The following is a 24,581-nucleotide window of genomic DNA, read 5'->3' as shown; positions in this document are numbered from 1 at the left end:
GGGGAGCAGTAGCCGGTCCCTCCCCCTGGGCTGCTCCAATCGGACGGCCGTGCCTCCCTTGGTGGGCGGGTTTAGTGTTTTAGCCCGCCCTTGCTCACGTGACCAGGGAGCTGCCGGTTCCTATTTCATCCGCCCGTTAGTAGACGCTCGTGCCCACAGTGGCTCTCTCGACCCGGAAGTGGTTCCTGGCTTTGCTTCGTTTCTGCCTGGTCCATGTGGGCTGCCGGAGGGTAGCGGAGAGGACCGTTTCTTCTGCCATCGCCATCCGGACGCCCTCAGTCGCCGGCGATGAAGGTGAAGGTGTTGAGCCGGAATCCGGATGATTACGTGCGAGAAACCAAGCAGGACCTTCAGCGAGGTGAGAAGGGGAGTTATTCGAAAGGGCGGCCGGGTTTGTGTTGAGCGTCGATTCTTAGGAAGCGAAGTTTGGTTCCCTTTGCGATGCCGGAGCGGCTTCCATCACCTGAAGGCGACTCCCGAGTCAGGCTGAGTTTTCCTTTTCTCTTTTTTGCATCGTGCGCCTCTTCAGGCTGGGAGAGATCTTAGAGTTGTTCTGCACATGGCATCTTCCAGAGAGTCATGGGAACTGTAGCTTGTCCAGGGTGTTGGGACTTGTAGCGACAAACTGCGGTTCCTATTCTTTTCTTTCTTCCTTTTTCTTGGGGTGGGGGAAGGGGGGTTCTGTACTTTTAAAGTATGGTTAGTACATAGCTTTGCACTGTACCCATTATCCAAAAACCACGACCGAAATTGGGGAGGGAATTCTTTTATACGTGTGAAGTAAAATTTGGTGAAGAAAATCTATGGAGCACTGAGCACAGGGGTCTTTCCTCTCCCTCCCCTTCCTGTGACTTGGGTTGTGTCTCGTTTGCAGTGATAAGGCCTGTGCCATTTGCCCAGGTTGCTGGCACAATCTGGGGCTTGTGTGACATTATGGTAAATTCTAATCTCATTGCGCAGAGCACTTGGATTATTGCAATGTGTTCTGTGTGGGGCCACCCTCCAAGACTTGAAACTGCGACTAGTGATGCGGCAGCCTGATAATTAACCAGGACAGCTAGATGTAAACATGAAACACCAATCCTAAAAGCAGTGCACTTGACTGCTTATGTGCTACCAGGCTTCACAACATCCTGGTAATGGCCTATGAGGCCTACATAGTTCAGGGCTCTGCAGGAAAGAGTGCCTCTTTCAGTACCAGACAATTTGATCCTTAAGATCATTGCTGGGGTGCCGGGGGGGACGGTCACCCTTTTCATGGACCTCCGAAGGGCCTTTTGTAGTGGCACACTGACTTTGGAAAGCCCTCAGCTTGAAGATCTGTTTGTCCCCCTCCTTGCTTTACGTAAATAGATGTCCGTTAAATACACTTTTGTCTGGTTTTCCTGAATTGAAGTTACTTTGTTTTAATACTTAAGAGATGCAGATGATTTTTTGGTGTGTTATAATGGTTCTGAGGTTTCTGGATATTTTGTATGTTGGTTATTATGTTTTATATATGATACATGTTTTATGTTTTATATGTTATTGTATATTACTCTAAGTACTCTTGGGAGGAATGGTGATTTAGAAATGTAACTAACAAAAAGAAATAAGAAATTTGTTGAAACATTGGATATAATTCATGAACATGTTCTACATTCTCTGAGCAGTCTTGTTGTTTGCCTGATCACCAGTTTATTGAAATCTCAATTTACTACATTAAATAGATTGTGTATGTAGTGACTGATAGAAACATATATTTTTTAAAAAATATATTTGAGGGCTGTTTATGAACAATGTATGTTCATTTAAACAGGATTCTTAATTTACTCAAAGCTAGTAAGGCTGATCTTATTAACTAGTAAGGGTGTCTTATTAACTAGCTACATAAAAGGCAAAAGGAAGCTTTATGACAGTAATCTCTGTTGTTTTGTATGTTTGTATGATTATTTGGTTTATAGTTCCACGGAATTATGATCCTGCATTACATCCCTTTGAGGTTCCACGGGAATATACTCGGGCACTAAATGCAACAAAATTAGACCGTGTTTTTGCAAAGCCTTTTGTTGCATCATTAGATGGCCACAGGGATGGTGTTAACTGCATGGCTAAGCATCCAAACAGCTTGTCTACAGTTTTGTCTGGAGCATGTGATGGAGAGGTATGTATAATTGGATAAAAACAACAACCATAAAGTGTCAGATCATGTTTTTACTGTGGTTATTTAATTCTGCAAGAAATAGAACCTTGTATTTCAGTTATGTGTGTGCCTATAACTATGAGCCAGACTGCACTCTCAGTTTTAGTGCTTAGGTGCTATGCCCTGAAAAAAGGCCTATTTAATGGAAACAAGCTATATTGAATTAAGGATACAGTACTTCAACTATTGCTCTTGTTTCCTAGTGTATGTTCTCCTTCCCTCTTGAGACAAGGTATTTGGGGAGAAGAGTAGGATGGAAGCCTGTGACTTCAGGAAGTAATGATCCAATCATAGCATGAGGGATTGGATAACAATAACTCGATTGGTTTCAGTTGGTGTTGCCTGTGGATATAGCCATGGAAGGTGCCTAGTCCTGCAATCCTGTATACAGGTGCTAGGAAGTAAATCCCACTGACCTCCATTGGGACCTGTTCAAAAGCTAAATTATAACATTAAGTCTTAAAAACTGAACCACCAATTAAAAGCTACCAGTTTAACACAAGTCATTCAAAGCTCCTCTGGCAAAATGCTCTGTTTTATTTGTCTGGTTTCTATCCACAATTTTAAAAAATAATATTTTTTATTAATTTTCACAATTAAACATTATCATCACACAAGTATTAAAAGAGAAAATAAACCAAAAAAGAAGATAATGAAAAAATGAAAAAGAAAAAAATCACACCATAATAAATTCATATACATGTCAGTAATTTCTGGTTTCTATCCACAATTGAGCAGCTTCCTGTATTTTGCTGCCTGAAATATTGAAATAATGTTATAGTAGGATCGCCAATTTTACTTATTCGATCTGATCTTAATGCAATTTGCCAACAAATAAGAAGAAAGGGGGCTGGAAACCCTTGCTTACTGGGCTCTGGATGCTCTCGTGAGATCATATGGAATCATCCAAGATCTCATGGAGTCAAGATCTCCAAAGTCCTCATGTGACTGTCCCAGAGCCCAGCAAGCAAGGTGAAGGGCTTAAAAGCTATTTCCGTAAAGGGTTTACTGGGCTCTGGAGACTCCCTCAATATATTGTGGGGCCATCTGAAATGTCAGGTGGCTGGGGCAGTTCTCAGGCTCATTCTGACTTTGTATGATTTTACCTTTACATGCAACCCCCAGAAATACAAACTTCACATAAATTGTGATCACACTGTCCTGATCTCTAGATTTCAAAAGTGCATCGCACCATTTTGTAATATTGTTCCAAAAAACAGTTTTAATGCTGAATTGTTCAATAACAACATGTTGCTGTTTGTTTCCAATAGGTTAGAATTTGGAACTTGATGAAGCGTGAATGCACCCGTACATTGCTGGCACATGAGGGCTTTGTGAGAGGAATGTGTACCCGTTTCTGTGGTACATCTTTCTTCACTGTAAGTATAATATTGGAAATTATGGAGAAAGATTAAAATGCTTGATATACTTCTTTTTCTTTGTTACTTTCTCCCCATTCTGTTTTCTAAATAATAGAATCAAGTACTTTTATTTTATAACTCTTGCTTACTATTTATTTTATAACTCTCGCTTACTACTGCAGCAGCTTATTTTTTATCTAGTTCAGGGGCAGGGAATCTCAGGCTTGGGGGAGTGGGTCAAATGCAGCCTTCCAGCCCTCTTTCACTGGCCCTTGGGTCTCTCCCCACTCCTGAAGTGCTTTTGCCTAGCTGAAATCTCCTTGAACTGCAATGATGCTTTTGATTGTCTGGAGGTAGAGGTGTTTTTGTAGAAACCTCTTGACTTTTGTGTGGGTGGAATGCAACCTCTTGTACAAAGGTGAGAGTTATTATGCCCGTTTTTGCCTCTGACTTTACCCAAAAAGTTGAGCGTGAGGGAATGTGATCCTGCATACAGAAGAAGGTTTCCCACCTCTTTAGGTTTTACTCTTCCATACTAATGCTACTTTCTTGGAGCATAAAGCAAGCCCAGGGGTAAGCCTATCCTCCAAACCACTCCTTCTATTTCAGAAATCTGCTGCTTTCTTTGAGTTTGGAGAGCAGGCACAGTGTTCAAACAAATGTGTTCTCTGTTCGAAAAAGCTATAGATTTACATATCCTCTTATTTAAATATCCTCTGTCACTATTGTAAATCCGGTCACTCAGTACAGGTAATTCTTTTGCCTCTAGCAAACAGTTCAGTAAAGTAATGGAGTCCTTGCAGTGCACTTCAGCATAGTTAAATACAATCCCTCTTCAGTATAAACACCTATCTGTTTATGACTATTGTGAGACTTAAAATAATTTTATGGATATTTTTTAATACCTGTTGTGCAGCCTAATCCAATTTGTATTTAGACAAAAGTAAATCCCATGGAGTACTTGCATTGGATTTGAGTCTTGGGATAGATGTGCAGGAATATTTGCAACACTGTTAGAGCTAATAACTCTTCATTCATCATCTACTTTTCACAATTTGCAGTGTTCACTATGTTATTCGCAGAAATACAGTTGCTTTCATAGCCCTTTTCCATAGAACTTTTAAAAATGTTTAGGCATGCAGCTGGAAGGACAATAGATTTGTCGCTCACAATCAGTGAGTGAGGTCCCAAATAAGGAGAACTGGCAGTTAAAAATGATGAAATATGCAGAGTTAGCAGGTCTAACAAGTAAACATAGCTGTCAACTTTTCCCTTTTCTTGCGAGGAATCCTATTCAGAATAAGCGAATTTCCCTTAAAAAAAAAGGGAAACATTGACAGCTAGGCAAGTAAAATAAGAGAACAAGAATATCAAGTATATAAAGAGGAATGAAAAATTTTTGTGGCGTATTTGGATACAACTGTAAACATGTGCAAACATTAGTAGGATTGAGGTAAATTCAACAATATAACACATAACAAAAGAATAATAAAGAAATAAGGGAGCTAAATGGATATACAAGAATAGGTGGGGTGGGAAAATTAAAGGAACCAGGGAAGGGGAAGTGTGTGTGTGTGTGTGTGTGTGTGTGTATCTGTATCTATAGCTATATCTATATGTGAGAATTTTGTCATTCAATCTGGAAGAAATGCAATCTGGCACCACAGTTATAATCATCATCATCACTTTTAATTTGTATACCTTCTTTCTATTTTACAATACCCAAGGTGGTTTGCAGGTTGAAGAAACAAAGAATGAACACCTTATAACAATCTAATCCAAGACAGAAATGTGATAATAAAACATAACTTGAAAATAAGCAACATATATCAAATAAAGTAATATTCAACAATCCATTAGAATAGTATAGGATAATATTAAATATCACATATGAAAATTAAACAGAAATCCACTCTTAACAATTGTAATAAATAATTTCTGAACTATAATCAATAAAACAATGGCAAATCACAGTGCATAAAATAATACAATACAAACTGAGAAGCAGAGACCAGGGTGGGGCAAGGCAGGTGGAAGAAGGCCTTGCCTGATGAAGTCTCTCCCCTCACAGTTCTTCCTCCAGGAAGTAAATTTAAGATTGACTATGCACACTTGTTACTTTCACATAAACGTCAGAAGGACTGAATTGTAACTCTCTTACTATGAATGCAATGTTTTCTCCAAAATCATTAGGTTGGTGATGATAAAACAGTGAAGCACTGGAAAATGGAGGCACCAGCTTATGGGGAAGCAGAAGAACCACTAAATACGATTCTTGGAAAGGTATTACTTTATTCATTGTCTTGTTTTGCTCTCCCTTTCCTTCTATGTTTAAAGATTCAGATGAAGTTATTGTTTTACTTGAATACGAGCAGAAAACTATTGACCTTGGATCTGTAGTGTCAAAGATGATGTAGGTGTCACTGAATGCTGTTATCGGACAATATTCCCATAAGCTGAGTGCCCTTGCAATGCTGGTACAAAGCCTCTGTATGAGTTAGTTTATTTATTAGAGTTTTATACTGGCCTTCAACAAAAATGGTCATGGGTTGTTTTACAAAAAAAAAGAGAAAAGAAGCATAATACACCTTAACCAAAATCATTAAAATAATTATCATAAATTACATAATTGGCATAAAATACCATAAATGTGAGTTGTCACATTTGTCAGCCACTAAAAATTCAGCAGGAAGATGAGTTTTCAACCCAGTATCTGGAAGAATACTAAGGGTGAGATTTAGGCACGGAAAGACCACTGAAAAGGCTGCAGGAAGAATCAGGTTGTAATTTCCTGCCATACCTCTTGTGTATTTGTGTCCTGGTGCAGTAAGTTGTAGAATTCAGCTGCATATATTCATGGTAGTGATAATTATCCCCATTTCCTTAAAGTTCAGCAACTAGGTGTGATATTTCCGTAATAAAATTTTCTGGATAGTGGATTAAGCTACCACTTAGCTTTTAAAAAATAGGTCCACTCAGGTATAGTACTTGCTATCCTGTTGCCTCTGGTGGGATTTTATTTGAAAATGTGATAAAAAAGCTTGTGCACACAAATGGGGAAAAAATGGTTGCAACTTTTGAAGTACTTGAAAACCATGTACCCATGGTTAACTGTTTTTTTTTTAATAGCTATACTGTACTGTTCTTCCTAACCAAAGTTACTGGAAATGACTAGCAAAATGTCTGAATAAATAAAACAGACAATTGAGACCTTAAGGGTCCCTCATGAGATTGGGTTTCCTTACCGAGATTGCTGCTGTCTCTTGTACCTTCTGGCACTAGATGCAAGAGGGTGATGAAGCAAGGGTGTTTACAAGCCTCCACCCTGACTTCAGACGTTCCAGCTGTTACTCCGCTGCTGAATTTCTGGGTCACAGGAGGTTTCAGAAGAAATAAATTCTGCTCAGCAATGGTTGCTGAAGCAGGACTCCCTTACTCTGACTGTTTTAGATGTCTCTTGCGGTTCCTGGCATTGACACTAAGCACAAAACCCTCTGAGTATAAAACCAGCAATTCATTGTTGGTACTCTTTTTATATTTTCATTTTAAAGACTGTGTACACTGGAATTGATCACCATTGGAAGGATCCTGTTTTTGCTACTTGTGGTCATCAAGTTGATATCTGGGATGAACAGAGAACCAGTCCTTTATGCTCTTTGACGTGGGGAGTCGATAGCATAAGCAGTGTCAAATTCAATCCAATTGAGGTAACATTTATATATATTCCACTGTAAGTACTGTCACTAAATGTTTTAGTACCAGCAACATAGTCAGCATCGCTGTATAAAATGCAGTTGTATATCCTTTTAGAGGAGTTGGAGGATAACTTGGGTAATTAAAGGTGAAGGAAGATAATGAGTGAGGAGGTTGAAAAGACTGCAGAAAGCACAGGCGACGGCAGAACTTCATGTCTGTGCTTGATATGCAACTGATTTTGCAAGTAGATTTTGAGGAAGGATTTTGGAAGGAGAGAAATGGTTTGATGAACAGTGAGGAGGTGGGGGTAGATGTACACAGAAAAGGCAAAGGGAGCAGAACACAGTCTTGGGTGAAAAGGTAGAGATGTTTAAAACTAAAAGTATTAGATTTCCCAATTGTAAAGTAAGATGGGGTCATTAACCCTAAAAAGAGCATCTGTTAACTATATATATCCAAGGATTGCACTCATTACATACATTGAGCAGTTTTAAGAATTCCCCTGTCATTCCTTCCACCCACTCAGACTACTTTTAGATTCTCCTAGGTTTTAAAATCAGTTTAAAAGCATGAGATCTGGGAAATGTCTTGAGCTTTATCCCTTCCACATTATCTTCTTCTTTTTTAGCAACAGTAGTGCCGCTGAAAATTACACTGTTTAAAAGATAGGGCTGCTGGTTTAAGAATTTTTTGTTTGTTTTTTGCTTGACGATATTTACATTACTTGATATTTCAGATGTACCTTTTGGGAAGCTGTGCTTCAGACAGGAATATTGTGCTATATGACATGAGACAATCAACGGCATTGAAGAAGGTAATGCAAAATCTTTAAGATCCTGTGACTGAAGTTTTCTGTGTATGAATTCCCTGCACACGCCTTTTCATTTTGGAAGGGAAGTTATCTATTAAGTTCCACTGCTAAGGAGCTCCATAATTTTCATAGTTCTCGGTTGGGTGCAAGATTCTTTTAATATAGAATTCTTTGACATGTAGCATATAGAAAATGTAGCTTTTCTGAGATCACTTTAGGCCAGCATTGAGAAGCCTTTGCCCACAAGGCTGTTTCCCCCCACATCACACCCAAATAAGGTGTGCAAATAAGGCAGATAAATATTTGACTACAAAGGAACAGTTGGCAGACTTGAAATGTGCTCCCAAATGTTTCTTGGCAAGCGGAGATTTCCTTTGGATAAACAGGACTTTTCTAGCTGGATAAATGGGTCTTTACCACAAGTCTCCACTTGCTAGGGATTAAGTCTTGTTTTAAAAGTATTTGTTGTTTTTGTGTTTTTAAGTGTTTTAAATTTTATGTAAATTGCCTTGAGGTGGTGGTTTAAAAGGCGATTAATAATTTAATGATAGTGCAAATAATAATAATAATTAATAATGTGCATTTTATATTTGACACTGGGATTGGTTCCACTGGGGAGCTCCCACGCACAACCAATCCCTGCAGAAAGCGGGGCTTGCAGTCATTGCTGATCAACTGATCTGTACTGACAGCAACCCCTACCGTGTTTGGCTGCGCTCCAGAGCTGCCTATTGGGAAGCTCCAACTGCATCTTATCCCTGTTGAAAGCAGAGGATCAACTAAAGGGATCTTTCATTGTAAGCTGGCCTGAGTTCAAGCTGGTCTACTTTCAGCTGATGCCATGGTGATGTCAGGTGATGGATGGGTGAGCACCCGCCTATCAAAAGTGGCCTTTGCAGGGGGGGGCGGGGTAGGGGAACACTTGGGCTGTATCCAGTTCCCCACCCCTGCTTTAGACTACTGTAGGGAGATAGTGGAGGTATGAAGAATGCTTTGAACACAATACCTACCCTTGGAACTCTTTGCCTGTTGAGCTCAAGCAGGCACCTTCACTGCACTCTTTTTGACGCCTGCTAGATACATTCTTGTTTAGACAATCCTACCCAGAAGCTTCGAAAGTTGAGGTCATTATAATCTGTTTTAGTATCATAACTTCTGTATTTTTTAAAAAAGTTTTTCAGTATTGTTGTATATATTTTTTTATTTTATTGTTTTACCTATTTATACACCACTTTAAGCTTTTTATAATCAAGTGGGGTGTGTGTGTGTGTACACACATTAAAATAGTGCGGATTTGGAAAAGGACAGTACCATGGGACCTCTCCATACCCTTATGTGTCACACTTCCTTATACAGTGGTACCTCGGGTTAAGTACTTAATTCGTTCCGGAGATCCGTTCTTAACCTGAAACTGTTCTTAACCTGAAGCACCACTTTAGCTAATGGGGCCTCCTGCTGCCGCCGCACCACCGCTGCACAATTTCTGTTCTCATCCTGAAGCAAAGTTCTTAACCCGAGGTACTATTTCTGGGTTAGCGGAGTCTGTAACCTGAAGCATATGTAACCCGAGGTACCACTGTACTAATTTCTGTTTCTCTTAGGTTGTGAGTCAGCAAGCTGGAGTCTGACTTTTTTAAACCTGTGTAAAACACTTAGGCTCCCTTTTTCTGAAATGTCACTGCTGTGGAAATGGAACATTTCAATACACAACATTGTCTGTGGATTAGAATAGATCATACAACACAATTGAAATTTTGTTGGTGTGGTTCAGTTCATGGTGTGGTTTGTTCAGTTATTTGGTAAATAAATGGTACAAGATCATGGTATGCAAATAGTTTCCCCACCGAAAAGGAGATATTCGAAGCCTCTTCAAGGTTCAGTAAAGGTGAAAGGTATTCACTGACTGAGGATAACAAACTTCCTTCTTTGGCTTACAATATCACCCAGCTGTCGCTACTATTGCCTTTTAGAGTGGGACCGTACAGCATATGGACTGCTAAAGACTTTTCAACTAATCAGCCTTCTGCCAAGTAGGGGTCTGGCTAGAGTAAGTTGTCAGTTTTATCCCTTCAGCAGAGGATCAGGGCAGTCTCTTTTCATTGCCATCTGGCTTTTTTTCAAGCCTTGTTACAGAGTTTCTGATCAGCAAAGCAAATTACTACCAGTATGTTCCAGGGTCTGCATTTAAACCAATTAACATAATTTCACAATATCTACCCTCTATACAAGTCTGCCCCAAGTAAAAGAGGAGTGTCCAAGCCTGTAGTTTTCATTGGTGAACTACATGTACATTTCATTGGTGAACTATTACCTCAGTAAAGGAATTGTCATCATATGAGAAAAAATTATTGTGCATTATGGTTCTTCTGATAGCTGTAGAAGCCTAGGTGAGTTTGAGATCATGGGACCTGTATTTTTTTAGTAGTCCTAGCTTCTGTGAACAAGAATCTATTGGACAAATACACTTGATGATATCTTGTCATCTTGTCCAGTCTTCTTTTCAGAGGGTTGCTGCTGCCATGAGTACCTTATTTTCAATCTGCAGTTCTTGGGCTGCATCCTGAGTAATTTTTTGTTTTGTTTTTTTACTTGTCAGTTTCTTTACATACGCTTTGTTTTTGGGAAATTCTTGATGCTGACACCAGCATATTCTACACCTTGCACAGGCATGTTGGGAACTTGTGGAACTTGTACCAGTTGTTAATACATCTGTATAACTTCTAGTGATTGTCTAATAAATGTTTGAAAAATGTTTGAAAAATATTTAAATTTCCTCAGGTTATCTTGGATATGAGAACAAATACGCTTTGCTGGAATCCCATGGAAGCTTTCATTTTCACTGCTGCAAATGAGGACTTCAAGTAAGAATTATTGTTGCCTTACTTGCTTCTCTATTTAGACTTCTGTAGTTATTCAGAACGTTTGTAATTTTAAGTTTTGACTTCTGCTTCGTGTAAGGATATGATTTTTATAGAAGTTACAAGGAGGCTGTTGGATTTTATCTGGAATCCAAAGAGCTACTTATTTAAATTATTTTTACTCGTTGGTTTTTCCATCTGTGTGGACCTTCAAGATGTCCAATATATGACAATCAATTTGGCAGTTCCTTCAGGAACCCTCAGGGGAGGACAATGGAACAAAAAGCAAAGCAGAAACAAACAGTGCCTGGATGAAATACTAGGCTCATAGATAAGGAGGGGGGTTCAATAGATCATTGCACGTGTATCAAGTTGAAGCTCACTCAGAGCAGAATTGGCCTCTAAAGGCAAAATGTACTCCTGGTGTCCAATGGGCACCTGCCATGCTTGCTTTGTAATTTATTTGTTCAGAGGAGTGTACAAGAAAAAATACAAAAATAGAAAAACTACTCCAATGCTTTTAAATTCCTTTTTTTATTATGACACTTCATGATACAAGCAAAATGCTGTATCAATGTCAGACATGTGAGTCCAAAGATTTTGAAAATACATTTGATTATGCTAGTATTCAGCCCCTGGAAATGAAGCCTTACCTGAGCAATTGAACATAATGGAATAAAGTGTAAAGTGTTAACATCCTTTCTTTTGCAGCTTATATACTTTTGATATGCGATTTCTTGACAAGCCTGTAGTGGTTCATATGGATCATGTGTCTGCAGTCCTTGATGTGGATTACTCTCCTACTGGGAAAGAATTTGTGTCTGCCAGCTTTGATAAATCTATTCGCATTTTTCCAGTAGACAAAGGTCATAGCAGGTCAGTGATTTTACAAATAGGCTTCTCTTGGGACCCCCTCCTCCTTTCCCACCATTCTTAATGCTCTCATAAACTTATTTAATGTGTGTATTATCTTGAGGAAGGATATATCCTCCTACCAGTAGTTGTTTGTTGCTTGCACTGAAAAAATAATAATTCACAGCTGTTGAATTTCCAGTTGAATTGTCCAGTATTTCAGTACTTCCTATTCGTTAGAATGTATATTGAATTTACAAACTAAAATTGATTGGGTTCTAAATCCTACTTTAGACTATTTTAATGACGGGCTCACTCAGTGGGATTTTTGCTTTTGCAAATCCACTCTTTCAAGAGTCTTGTGTCATGTATAATGGTGAGCTGCTCAAGAAACAAGTCACTTTTCTCTGTGTGGAGTGACCTTATTTCTTATGCTATCTGTCAAATTCTCCTGTGGGGCTGGGAGAGGTCAACATCTGACCCACTGGCAGGATCCACTTTCCTACCCCTACTTATATAAAGTAGCTCTGTTTTCCTTCACAATAGAGCTTTGCTTCTCAGGAGTTCAAGATATTATAAAAATACATAATTAAAGGAAACAGTTACAGTATTGACAGACTGTGCTGAGACACAGTAAAGTCATTCAAACTCAGAAAATAATGTGTATGTGTATTAGTTGACTTCCAGGATCCACATAACCTCTTTAATGATATCGTTTTAAAAAACATGAGTTTTGCATAGAAGTAATATTTTACTTATCAAAGGCACATTGCTGAACTTATTTGTCTAATCCAGGAGGCTTCTTTCACAGTCCCAGGGGCTCATAAGCCATGGCATATTTTGTGTTCCTAATTAAGCCCTGAATGTGAAACTTGAGAAGACAGAAGAAATAAGAGATACTCTGTTTATTAAGTTCATTAAAAGCCCTTGGCAAATGAACCAGATGTTTGTGTGATTAAATGAAAGAATCAAGTTATTCACCCATATGCTATTGTATTGCTCTTGTCCTCAGAAGAGTCATTTTTCAAAACCTGTGACAGAAGCAAAAGGCACAAATAAAATATTTTTTAAAAAAGAAAGGATTAGGTGAAAGAAGCATCTGAAATTGCATACAATTATTTTCTTCCAGAGATCAATAAGGAGAGTAGAGGGCACCAATAAAGGCCTTTTCTGTACTTTTATCAGAATGGCATGACTGCTGTTAAATATGTCATGAAGTTAATGATCTAATATGTTAAGGAGTGATTGGACCATTCTTTAAAAAACTAATAATTTGAGCAAAGGGGAGACTTGCTCTTTAGTTACTCTCTTTTGTCTACATAATATATGAAAAACCGTTAATCTCAATAAATTGAATTTGTTGGTTGTTATCATACTATAACCTTAGTTTATATGTGCACAGCCCAAGACTCATGGGGCTCTGGCTTGGTTGTGAGGTCCTCCTGAACTCCTTAACTCATATATAAGCGTGCACATATGCACATACTTCTTTTCAGGCAAACCTCACTGAAAATATTGGGTGAGATTCAGTATAGCAGAAGAGGGTATCCACTACAACCCCCTGTGCACCCCCAAAATCTGCTCTGATGCTTTGGGAGACTGCTCTTGGGCAGATTTTTGGGGCATGCAGGGACTGGAAGGGAAGAAGAGAAACCACAAGTCCCAATTACACAAGCAGATTTCCATCAACTAGAGGATTAATATTGTTTGATGTTGCCCACTGTTTATAGTTGAAACTATAAGCACCAATTAAAATTATATAACACTGTATGATATAAATCTATATAATAAAATGGCCAAGACATACTTCAAAACTGCATCTCTCTTCATCTCAGAGCAAGATTGTTTTTTAGTAGCCCTGTGGTGGCAGTGAATAATAAAATAAAGCTATGAATATGTATTCATGATTGCAATGTGCTTTGGTTGCATTCCGATCTTAATTGAAAACAAATTAGACTACTGGGGACATAAGCAAAGTCTCCATGTAAGTAGTAATTATCATCTATAGCTGTTCTATGTCTTATGTATTTATTTTTAAACAGTAGACTTGAATGAAGAAAAAATATAGGTTACAATAAATAATATAACCAAATGAAAATAATTGTAAATTGTACATAGTTGTTAAATAATTACAAGATGGGTACTCTGCGCCTTTATAAATATTTTAGAGTATAATTTAAATCAGAACAGAGTACTTGTGCTCTAATTTAAGGCGTTATATCAAAGGGTGGAACTCATTTTGCGTAACACTGCTTTTGCGGCTCCTTTTTCTCTCCCTTCCACAAAAAGCTATTCCTGTGGATTGAAGGACCCTTTGGAATAATAATGTTGCTGCTGCTTATTGTTGTTGTTAATTATTATTATTATTATTATTATTATTATTATTATTATTATATGATGATGATGATGATGATGATTGAATTGTCTTACACACGTTTCAAGCCAATGTGCAAGATACAAGAAAAGAACTATTAAAAAACCCCAGTTAAAACCAAAAGAGAAAACACCAGCAGATATATATTTTAAAAATACAGGTCAGATACCTTAGCAGAGACACATTCATCCAGCTTGGAATGCCTGTTGGAGAAAAAATGTTCACAGCATCATCTGGGTTTCTTCAAGATAGGCTCTGCTGAGTTTTATCTTTGCTGCCACAAGCCAAACTGGTCATGTGACTTTCAATGACATATGTTTCAGGGGTTTTTTGCACTTAAGCAGAACTATAAGCAAGCAGGTGTTGACTGAGTTTCTGATTGAATGTCAAAAGCTGATCTATATAGCAGCTTGAACGTCTGATATTGCCAACTGCACACCTAGTTAATGGAAGCTTAGCTGATAGTTACCCCCCCCCCAAAAAAAAATCAGTTTGGTCTTCCATGTGCTCAGAGTCATGAGAACAGGCTAGAAGTTGTCATTATTAGCACAGAGGTGATTCACATGACCACTGTTCATCTCATCTGTGTATTCTGGTAACAGACATCTTCCTTGAGGTGTTGGGTAAGGGCCCCAGAGATAATTATTTTTGAGTCTTTTGTATGCTGTTAGTAATTTCTGAGGATTTAGGTGGTGCTACATATTGTTTAATTTGTCTGCAATACACGTTGTATACCTTAAACTTATTGGTCCCTTTTATGAATAAAAAATAACACTTTCCAGTGTTGAAAGGAAAATGCATGATGAAAGAAAACATTAGTATAAATGTTCCAATTTAATAGGTTTTTTTTTTGTTTGTTTGTTTGTTTTAGAGAAGTCTATCATACAAAGCGAATGCAGCATGTCATTACTGTTAAATGGACATCTGACAACAAATATATCTTGTGTGGCTCTGACGAAATGAACATTCGTTTGTGGAAAGCTAATGCTTCTGAAAAACTTGGTGTGGTAAGTAAATTCAAATTATATTTTTTAAAAGTGAATTAAGGTGACAAAATTATATTTATGTATTTAAAATGCTGATCTTTAATTTGGCTTAGTTGTATGCATGATAATCTTTCATTGCAACCAGCCTGCCTTGAGTTTGCTCATTTTCTTTATTATGGTATATATTTATATCAATTTAATATAACTGTCCAGTGGCTCAGTTCACACGTACTGCTAAGAGCAAACCATGTGTTAGCATGAGGCTGTGGGTTCTCAGAGAGGTTATTGCTGCCACTGCAGTCCTCCCCCATTTCCACGGCAGTACCTGGGGCTCCTGCTCTTTGTTTTCTCCAGATTGTCTCCTCCAGATTTGTCGGGAGCGAGACAAATGATAAGCCTGAGTTTTTTATGACACATTAAATCAGACTGGTTTAGCACCGGGTAGTGCAGCAGTGGGACTGGGGGAGGAGCGCAGAAGTAGCTGTTTGGCTAAATGCTCCTCAAGAGAGTAGAGTTGATCATTCAGCTCCATGCTCATGTGATACTGCCAAAGATTAAGCTTCTGAAGAAAAAAAATGCAATAATATTTAATGCATAGGAAGTGTCATGCAGGCTAAACCTTTTTTTTTCTTTAAAGAAACCAATAGGAATAAGAGGAGCTTCTCCATCATTGCAGAATTCTCCTCTGTCAGATGCACTGCACAATTTTACTTGACGTTTGGATTAGACCTAAATACACTGCTTAGGTTGTGGCTTTCATAGTTGATGAGTGTTTATTTGACTTGTAGTTGTACTTTGACACTGAGGCTGCTCAAGTATTCATCATTTCTGACATTCATGTTTCCTTTGCCTCATTAATGTATTTGGCGTTGCACTCATTACGTAAAATCAGTGGAACACTCTAGCAAGAACAGCATCTCTGCAGGAGCCAGAGGCGCTTACCCTGTCTACACTCCACTGACGATTAAGCCTATGATATTCTGGGTAACTGTGGTGGAGATAAATGACATCTAGTTGTTACAGCTGCAGGAGAGTGTTCTTTAAAAAGGACTGTGCTGCTTTCCAAAATAGAAACGTTACGTTTCTGCATCTATGTAATGCAGACTTTGTGAAAGCAAATCTGCTTTTACATTGCAAAAGTTGTACGCAATTGAATAAGTTACATGAGATGGGCATTTTAAATATCTAATGTGGTGCACCTGATACAATTTAGACATGCTGCACGCTAATCTTGGGTATCTTCTTCACAAAGAGAAAGCTACAGTTGTGGTCATGATAATGTAAATGAACTAGTAATTACGAGTATTCACTCATTGTAATGTTTTGTAGAACTCTCTTGGATTGTATAACAATTAGTATGGGGTTTAGTAACGCAACAAGCTTTTATAGCCCAGTCCTTTTGAGTTTCTGTCTGAAGTAGTAGCATATAGGCACAAATATAATATTCGAAGTGCTAGTGTGAGGCCTTTGCTTCTGCCTTTGCTATATAATAACAGGAATCATCTTTAATCTTGGATCATAGTCTCACCCTTAAGCCCAGGACAGCCCTCAAAGCTGATGCTTTGGAGGAAGTTACTCTGGCCTGTTCGTGCTAACAAGAGCAAGTTGTCAGTATGCATTGAACTGAGGTCAGGGAGGTGATGATACAATTGTGCATTTGCTTTAAAAAAAAGAAATATTGAGATTTCTGTTCTAGGTGTTTATAACATGATGGGGCTATGAACATAATGTGAATATCAGGTGCAGTTCATGCCTAATCCTGAGACATGCCCCTGGCTTCTGCTCTACTGCCATTTTGTGAAAATTCATGCTATATTTTATATTATACTGACCTTTGTATGAATGCCCCTCATCATAGATGTTACCCCGTCACTTTTCCTCCTATTCCAAGCTCCCTTCCCCCTCCTCCCCTTCCTGATTTTGCACACATTCACCTACGCAGTAATTCAGGAGTGCTGTGCATATAAACTCACAATATTGTTTTTGTCTGCAGAAGGAGCAGGGTTCTATCAGCAACCATTTTTTAAAGTAATTGCCTTTAATTAAAATGAAAGCCTTTTAATTTGGATTGCATTGACAATTTGCACTGCAGGAATGCCTGGAATGTATTGCTGACTAAACAAACTATTATGGGATGTCTTGAGATAATGACCAAGGAAAAATATCGCATGTAATTTGTAAAGGATTGCTGTTTTTCATTCCTGTAAATGTCTGCTAACATTGATTCAATTTAATATCTTATATTTGAGAGCTAAGACAACTCCAGCTTGATATTTGTATCAAATGTTTTCCTCTAGAGCCCCAAAAGGTGACTTTCTTTATTCGTGTATGTTGGTGAAATCATTAGGGATTTGGCATCAAGATGCTTAGGTTTTGACTCTATAGGTGAACAACCCCCCTCCCATTAATTCATTAGACCCTTTTATAGATATATAAGAAAAAAAATGAAGGTGTCCAAGAAGATGGGCTAATTGAAACCATCCTACTCAATTAATAAAACAAGCTAAGCAGCTGAGTAGAATGGGCTTCTGCTTCCTTGCTTCCAGCAAAAAATTATTCCTACTCTAAAACACTGGAGTGAATAAATTCTGCATAGATTGCCATTAAAGTGATAACAAATAGGCAGCCATTTTATAAAGTATGGCTAACTTAAATAATAAATATTTAAGTTCTTGCATCAACTTCAGGTGCAAGTATTTATCCATTTGCGATTAGATCCAAAGGTGACCTTCGTAGATGGACTTTGATCCAGTTGTGGTACCTGCTAACAAAATTGGGCAGAATGTGACTTCTAGTTATTTCCCCTGCAGCCTTCTATCCACATCATCTCCCACACTGAAGAGGGTTCTTCAACCCTCTGAGGCAAAATTTCAGGCTGAAGGGGGGATCTGTAAAAGTCACCTCCTCTCCCCACTCCTTCCATTAGTGGGTGCTGTGAGTGGAACTCTCCTAGCAGGGTTATTGGAGCCCTAAGATGCCTGATGAAAAATCCAAAGAAAAAATGGGTCATGTTAATGCTTGCGTTGGACTGAGCAACTTGGAGATGGTAGCTAGTATGGGTGGCGCTGTGGGTTAAACCACTGAGCCTAGGACTTGCCGATCAGAAGGTTGGTGGTTTGAATCCCCGCGACGGGGTGAGCTCCCGTTGCTCAGTCCCTGCTCCTGCCAACCTAGCAGTTCAAAAGCATGTCAAAGTGCAAGTAGATAAATAGGTACCGCTCTGGCAGGAAGGTAAACAACGTTTCTGTGCGCTGCTCTGGTTTGCCAGAAGCGGCTTAGTCATGCTGGCCACATGACCCGGAAGCTGTATGCTCCCTCGGCCAATAAAGCGAGATGAGTGCCGCAACCCCAGAGTCGGTCACGACTGGACCTAATGGTCAGGGGTCCCAATACCTTTACCTTTATATAAGTAAGATGTGTTCCCCAAATGGTTTTAGGTAGCACTTTTAAGCAGACTTACTTGAAAACAAGTTCTACTAGTTCTTGGTTTTTCTGAGCGTCCAATCAGCTTTGACTACATTTTTGCCCATTTCTGTTCCACTGCTATTGGAATGAACTATTTATTTATTGAATTTATATATTGCCTTTTTGCCTAGGCACACCAGGAGTTTTACAGTTACACAGTTTTGCCACTCACTCGTCTGCAGTTAAAAATGAAGCATGAACAGCCCCCTTCCTCCAGCCCTCCTCCTTCCTTCTCACGAGGCAAATGGTGTTTTTTGGCAAGTGACAGGGAGGGGATAGTTTGCCTGGCATAGGCCCTGTTGCTATTTCTGCTTTCCTCTGAAATAGACAATTACCGTATTTTTTGCTCTATAAGACTCACTTTTTCCCTCCTAAAAAGTAAGGGGAAATGTGTGTGCGTCTTATGGAGCGAATGCAGGCTGCGCAGCTATCCCAGAAGCCAGAACAGCAAGAGGGATCGCTGCTTTCACTGCACAGCGATCCCTCTTGCTGTTCTGGCTTCTGAGATTCAGAATATTTTTTTTCTTGTTTTCCTCCTCTAAAAACTAGATGCGTCTTGTGGTCTGGTGCGTCTTATAGAGCGAAAAATACGGTAATCCACCCCAGGGACTACTTCATATTTGCTGCCTCTTCTAATGGGCAGGGTGATTGCTGTTAATTGGAGGGTTATTTAACATGTGATGTTTTATTCCTTCTTACTACTCTTTCTGCCCCCTCAATCTGAATAGCCCACTTGTGGGGGATGGGAGAAGAATATACAGTTTCTAGTACATCTTTTAAAGAATCCAGATTCTTTTTCTCTTGTGCTTGCACAGTGTGGGATTGCACAATTTTAGCTGATATTTGCCAGGTTCTTGGAGATCTGGCAGTGACAGTTTTGTACCTGTTAGCAGACACATGGGAACCAACAATACTTCTTGTGGAATTGCACACTTCTAAAACTGTTCTGTCTTGCTTTATGGAATAAGTCATCTTTACCACCTGCTCAGTTTTAACACCAGGGTCTGTTTCTGTAGCTTCTTCCTCGGGAAAAAGCAGCTATGAACTACAATGAGAAATTGAAAGAGAAATTCCAGCACCACCCCCAAATCAAACGTATAAGTCGCCATCGACACTTGCCAAAGATGATCTACAGCCAGGCCAGAGAGCAACGCATCATGAGAGAAGCTCGTCGGCGAAAGTACGTTACTTCTTCACTTTGCCTTGTTAAATTACATGTTATATTGGGGCATTCTTTCAGTTAGCCCAGCAACAATTTTGAATAGATTTAGAGGAAACTTGCTAACTTGAAGAGCAGTTCAGTTTACTCTTTTCTATTGAAATTTTGCCAAAATGAAAGAAATCTGTACAGGAGTCTATTGGCAAGCTTTAATTATTTTATTGCATATTATTCTACGGGCAAGAAGTTGGACTAGATGATGTATTGGTTCTTGCAAATGACTCTGGAACATTTATTTGTTAATTTAAGCAATTAGATTGCATGAGGCAGTGGGGTGGAAAGGGAAGTCAAAGTGGTGGTAAATACATTCAAGAGAAAAGGAACAGGTGGTTTCTCCATGGAACAAAATAGACGATCCTTAGAAATAGTAGAGAACACTGTAAAATACATTATTCAGTTTTCTTTTAATTGAATCTGTTGCCTAAAAGAAGCAACTCAAAATGAGTTTCTGCCCAAGTTTATGATCTAGCAGCCAGTTAGTGATTTTCCAAATATAGTAGGGCATTTTCAGTATATTGTTTTTTAGAAGCAATGTAGAGTATGGTCAGTTAAGTACTTTGTTTTTTTAAATAAAATTATACCCCTTGTGGCTGAAATAATCTAATTTTGATGTTTCTTATTCTAGGGAAATGAATCGACGGAAACATAGCAAGCCTGGATCTGTACCGCTTGTGTCAGAGAAGAAGAAACACATTGTGGCTGTAGTGAAATAATAGTTTATATAATGGCCTGTTTTATTGGTTGAATTCTTAATGACAATGTGCACATCCTTTTGTTATAGGAGATAATTCTGACACTTTTTCTTTTTAAGTGTCTCCATTACTATTGTAATGTTTGGATTTTGTGTTAAAAAGGCATTTAAAATTTTATATCTAGATATGCTATTGATTAGGTTAATTTTGTGACCTCCAGTAGCATTTCATTCTGTTGTACCTTCTGTCAATCCAATTTTGTGTCACCTGAAAAAGAGACACAAGTGTGGTATCCACTGCCAAAAAGGATGAACAACTTCACTATGCAACAAGCAGCTTTCCCTTTACTAGAGACTACATAAGCGTTCAGCATGTAATTTCTAAAATCCTATGAAGAGTTCTTCATAGGCTAGATAATTTAGGAAACCCTAGTGTTATGACACTGGCCTGTGTTTCCTTACTGCACCCATCAACATAATTGGGCAGTTGTCAATATGTGATATTAAAACAAAGATTTGTGTTGAATAGTAACTTTGTAGTTGCCTAATTTAAAGCTTGAAATTTCTAAACTGGAACAGAAAAAATAGACATAACCATTTAGAATGTGATTAACAGCAAAATGTTGATATCTGTTGTTGTACTTCTAGTTACTTTTATTGGGACATGATCAAGACAAAATTAAGAACTTATTCACATCAATTTCAGTTTAAGAGTTAAGCAAGATCTGAATGTCTTTATTATAATCAGTGGAGCTTTTAAAAGTTATTAACTGGCAGGATCAGGTCTTTTATTTATAAATCTGTTTGAATTTTTAAAATAACTAAGTTTGCTCTTGAAAGAGAGTGAAATGTTAACCAAGCCTCAGGTAACAGCTAACAGTAAATTAAAGTTGCTTTAATCTTATGGTCTCTGGGAATTGTGGACCTATGAACCCAGTAGGATATTGTGGACCTTCTTGATAGGTAGGGAAGGAGGTCTGCCCCCAGAGGCCACATTAATGCAGATGTAGAAACCTGAGTAGCTGAGCTCCTTGTATGTGGGTGATGCATTCATGATGGCAGTCTGGAATTTTAGTTATTCTGTATGAACATTGCATTCAGAGTGCTCTTGAGCAGATACTTCAGCCATACCAGGAATGTTGTCTATTTTCTAGACATCTGCCAGTCTGGTATGGAGGTGTAAGATCAGATCCCAGCACTGCTTTGGAAATGGGCAGAATGGAGGAGAGGTTGTGAAATGAAGTACATATTGAGTCTACTTAACTAAGCAAAAGAAAGCTAATTTCATGTTTACTGTGTGATTCATTTGTTGCCCTCTCAATTTGTTACCTGAGTTATAGCAGCATTGTTCATCATTAACTGGCCAGATACAATTGGCTCTAAGATCAATGTTGTAGAGATCAATTAAATCAACTAGAAATTTAGTTTATTAGAAATTAAGAGTATTATACTAATGGCTTTTCAAGAAAGATGCAAGAGAAGCCGTGGTTCTGTTTACACTCTTGCAGCTCTTCAATTTCGGCGTGAGATATTTAGAAAATTTAAAGACTATTTTTCAGTCACAGCCATGTTGAAAGCAGAGAAAACTGGGGAGAAGCAAATAAATTAAATCATTTAACAGATTCTTTTTTGTAGAGGGAGAAGTAAATTGGGAGTTTCCTTCATTAAAGTGTTTAGCGATAAGTCTTCCTTGATTTGGCTCTAAGGTAAGGCATTCACATGTTCTGCTTTTAAGTACTGTAAATAGCCTACACGCAATAGACTTCACCACTTGCAAGATGTGATGTGAGAATAGTTTAAAGTAGATTGCGAAGAACTTTAGAAAGTATTGTGGTGGAATGTCTGTGTGGAATTGAAAACCAATAAAGATACTTCAAAATAAAATCCAGGAGCAGGACCCAGTAAAAATTCTGCCCTACTCAGATTTTTCTTCAAAAATTCACATAGACTGTTAGTGATGTCCTCCATAGGAATAATTCAGTAAGTACTCCTGAGACAGAAAGTACCGGTCTCATATTTTTGCATCTCCAAGTAATGCTGGAAAAGAAACTGAAACACTTGAAGAACCTATGCCAATCAGTGAAATCGGTGGGAAATGGACCAGTAGCCTGACTTTATTTAAGGCAGACTTTGTTTCTGTGATTTCTGCAATAATTTAAACCATCTGGGGGGCATTGATTGATACTAAACTGGCCAAACATTTACTAACAGTTGCCTTGCTTTCTGCTTGTAGTTATGGCTCACAAAATATCTGTGCAGTTTCCTTCGCAAATGATCATCAAGCCTTGTGGTGATGGCCTGGAACTTTGCATTGTGTGTGCGCTATTCATTACCTACTTCCAGTTCTATCAGTTGCTACTTATTCCCTGTGTCGAGTCATAGTGAGCTATAATCGGCTTCTCTAGGAGAAGTGTTTCTAATTGTGGGATTGGGTTAACGATCTGTATCTGAGCCTTCAGCAAGGAGCTTCTTGCATCTTAAGTGACAGGAGTAGGATCAGCATGGTCCTAAGTGCTAATTTTTCTGAAGAGAGCCTAATGGGTGCAGAGCTCTGCAGAGGATTTTATCCATAGGAACAAAAGACCTGAAGAAGGAAGGGGATGTTGACCATAGGAAAATGCTGCATCGTGGATGAGATGGAAGTAGCGCATCAGCAAATTTCTTTACCAGACTGTGTTGATGACAGGAAATGATTTCTCATGCCATAAGCATTCAGGACACAATAAGCCAAAATTATTTTTCCTACAAAGCAAGTAATCTAGTTTTTAAATTTGAAAGAGAAACATTTAATTGGTACAGCTGGATAAATAAAGGTGTATTTATAGATAAGCTATTTGAGGAATAGAGCCTGTTGGGTTTTTTTGAACTAGTTAAGGCAAAAATTTAACCTTTGTGAACAAATGGACAATATTTGCAGCTGCATCTTTTTGCAATAGAGTATTTGCAATCAGAAAATACTGGGATGTTTCTGATAAACCCGTGTTTCAAAATAATCCTTCTCTTTCTGGTTGTCTCTGAAGCTCCAAAAACATCAGCGAAAAAAGCATAGAGTAAATAACTGGATTCAAATGGCAATCTCAAAATGTAGAACAAAATGGAATGCATTTGTTGGGAAAGTTTATGTAAAGTATCTCTTTTTCAAATATTTTATTCAAATATATGAAAGTAAAAGTATTTCCCAGTATAATATTATATACACCTTTGGGGAGTTTGTTTATTGTTTTGCATTTTTTGCTCTGCCCATTTTTGCCTCTGGCCACACGCATCACTGGTATGTGGCCCCCAGAAGGGGTCCCATGAGGTAATGTGGCCCTTGGGCTGAAAAAGTTCCCCCATGCCTGGGCTGGGTTGATTTATTTGAACAGCGTATAATGTGACCCCAAGGAAGTGCCTCTATATACACACACATACCATAGTTAACATTTCTTAGTGTTTCTGGTTTCTGAAGAAAACCATGTAAGTCTGAATCAGCTTTATGGTCAATGCTGCCCATTTGTTCTGTGCTGAGAGAATAATCAGAGCAAACTCACTTCAATAAAATGAGAATTAGCAAACTTACAGGAACATGACTAAAGTGGTGCTCTTCAAAGTGCCAAAGCTCAGATTACAGGAATTCATCATATCCATGAATCAGATAGCATTGGTCTTGCAGTGTAATTCTACCTAAATTATGTTTGTCAGTTGAGAATGCCAAATTAAATGCTGTTTTGTCAAAATTTATTGCTGCTGTTGGGAAACTGCTTTGATGACATGACAACCCCTCTTGAGAGAGGAGGAGGAGACTGCTTGAACCATTCCTGTTATTGTGAAAAGATGGGGCAAAGTGAGTTAAGACACCAATGGCTGAAAGATTTCTACCTGCTGCACTGCACTGGTGAGAGAGATTACATTATACAAAGGCAAAATCCCAGAGGAATGTCTAGTATGTATTCCATAGACATGAATGGGAATTAACTTTTTAATATTTTTTGAATAACATATAAGGCAACAAATACAAACATTTGCTGGTTGGGAAGAGAAGAGACAGCAAGCTTGATTATTGTGTTCTTTCTTCACTGGTGCGGATGAAAGGACAAAAATGTGCAT

At 38.5% G+C, this 24,581-nt stretch overlaps 1 protein-coding gene and 1 long non-coding RNA gene across 3 annotated transcripts; one reads left to right on the top strand and one right to left on the bottom strand.

Annotated features, from left to right (window-relative positions):
- Positions 1–177: 177 nt before the first annotated feature.
- DCAF13 (DDB1 and CUL4 associated factor 13) lies at positions 178–20,673 on the top strand. Of its 2 annotated transcripts, XM_053395476.1 has the most exons (11): positions 178–358; positions 1,944–2,143; positions 3,454–3,561; positions 5,737–5,826; positions 7,095–7,250; positions 7,976–8,053; positions 10,829–10,911; positions 11,620–11,784; positions 15,006–15,141; positions 19,602–19,765; positions 20,430–20,673. In XM_053395476.1, the coding sequence occupies exons 1-11, from the start codon at positions 289–291 to the stop codon at positions 20,515–20,517; spliced, it is 1,338 nt and encodes a 445-aa protein (XP_053251451.1). In that variant the 5' UTR covers positions 178–288; the 3' UTR covers positions 20,518–20,673. The 2 variants fall into 2 exon arrangements, with proteins under 2 accessions (XP_053251451.1, XP_053251452.1); XM_053395477.1 differs by lacking the exon at positions 3,454–3,561.
- Positions 12,651–15,001, bottom strand: LOC128417166 (uncharacterized). Its single transcript, XR_008331395.1, has 2 exons — positions 14,304–15,001; positions 12,651–12,791 (listed from the first exon to the last, which is right to left on the bottom strand). It is a non-coding gene; the product is annotated as an uncharacterized LOC128417166 (long non-coding RNA).
- Positions 20,674–24,581: the final 3,908 nt, after the last annotated feature.

This window comes from Podarcis raffonei, chromosome 7 (assembly GCF_027172205.1).
Source record: "Podarcis raffonei isolate rPodRaf1 chromosome 7, rPodRaf1.pri, whole genome shotgun sequence".
NCBI classification, from domain to species: domain Eukaryota; kingdom Metazoa; phylum Chordata; class Lepidosauria; order Squamata; family Lacertidae; genus Podarcis; species Podarcis raffonei.
The sequence above is the reverse complement of the archived record's forward strand: the minus strand, read 5'-3'. Positions and strand labels throughout refer to the sequence as shown.

Excerpts from the sequence above, each read along its gene's own strand:
- DCAF13 (XM_053395476.1), top strand. The coding sequence starts at position 289 with ATGAAGGTGAAGGTGTTGAGCCGGAATCCGGATGATTACGTGCGAGAA. Across the intron at positions 2,144-3,453 it reads CTGGAGCATGTGATGGAGAG|GTTAGAATTTGGAACTTGAT; the intron begins GTATGTATAATT and ends TGTTTCCAATAG. Across the intron at positions 11,785-15,005 it reads GTAGACAAAGGTCATAGCAG|AGAAGTCTATCATACAAAGC; the intron begins GTCAGTGATTTT and ends TGTTTGTTTTAG.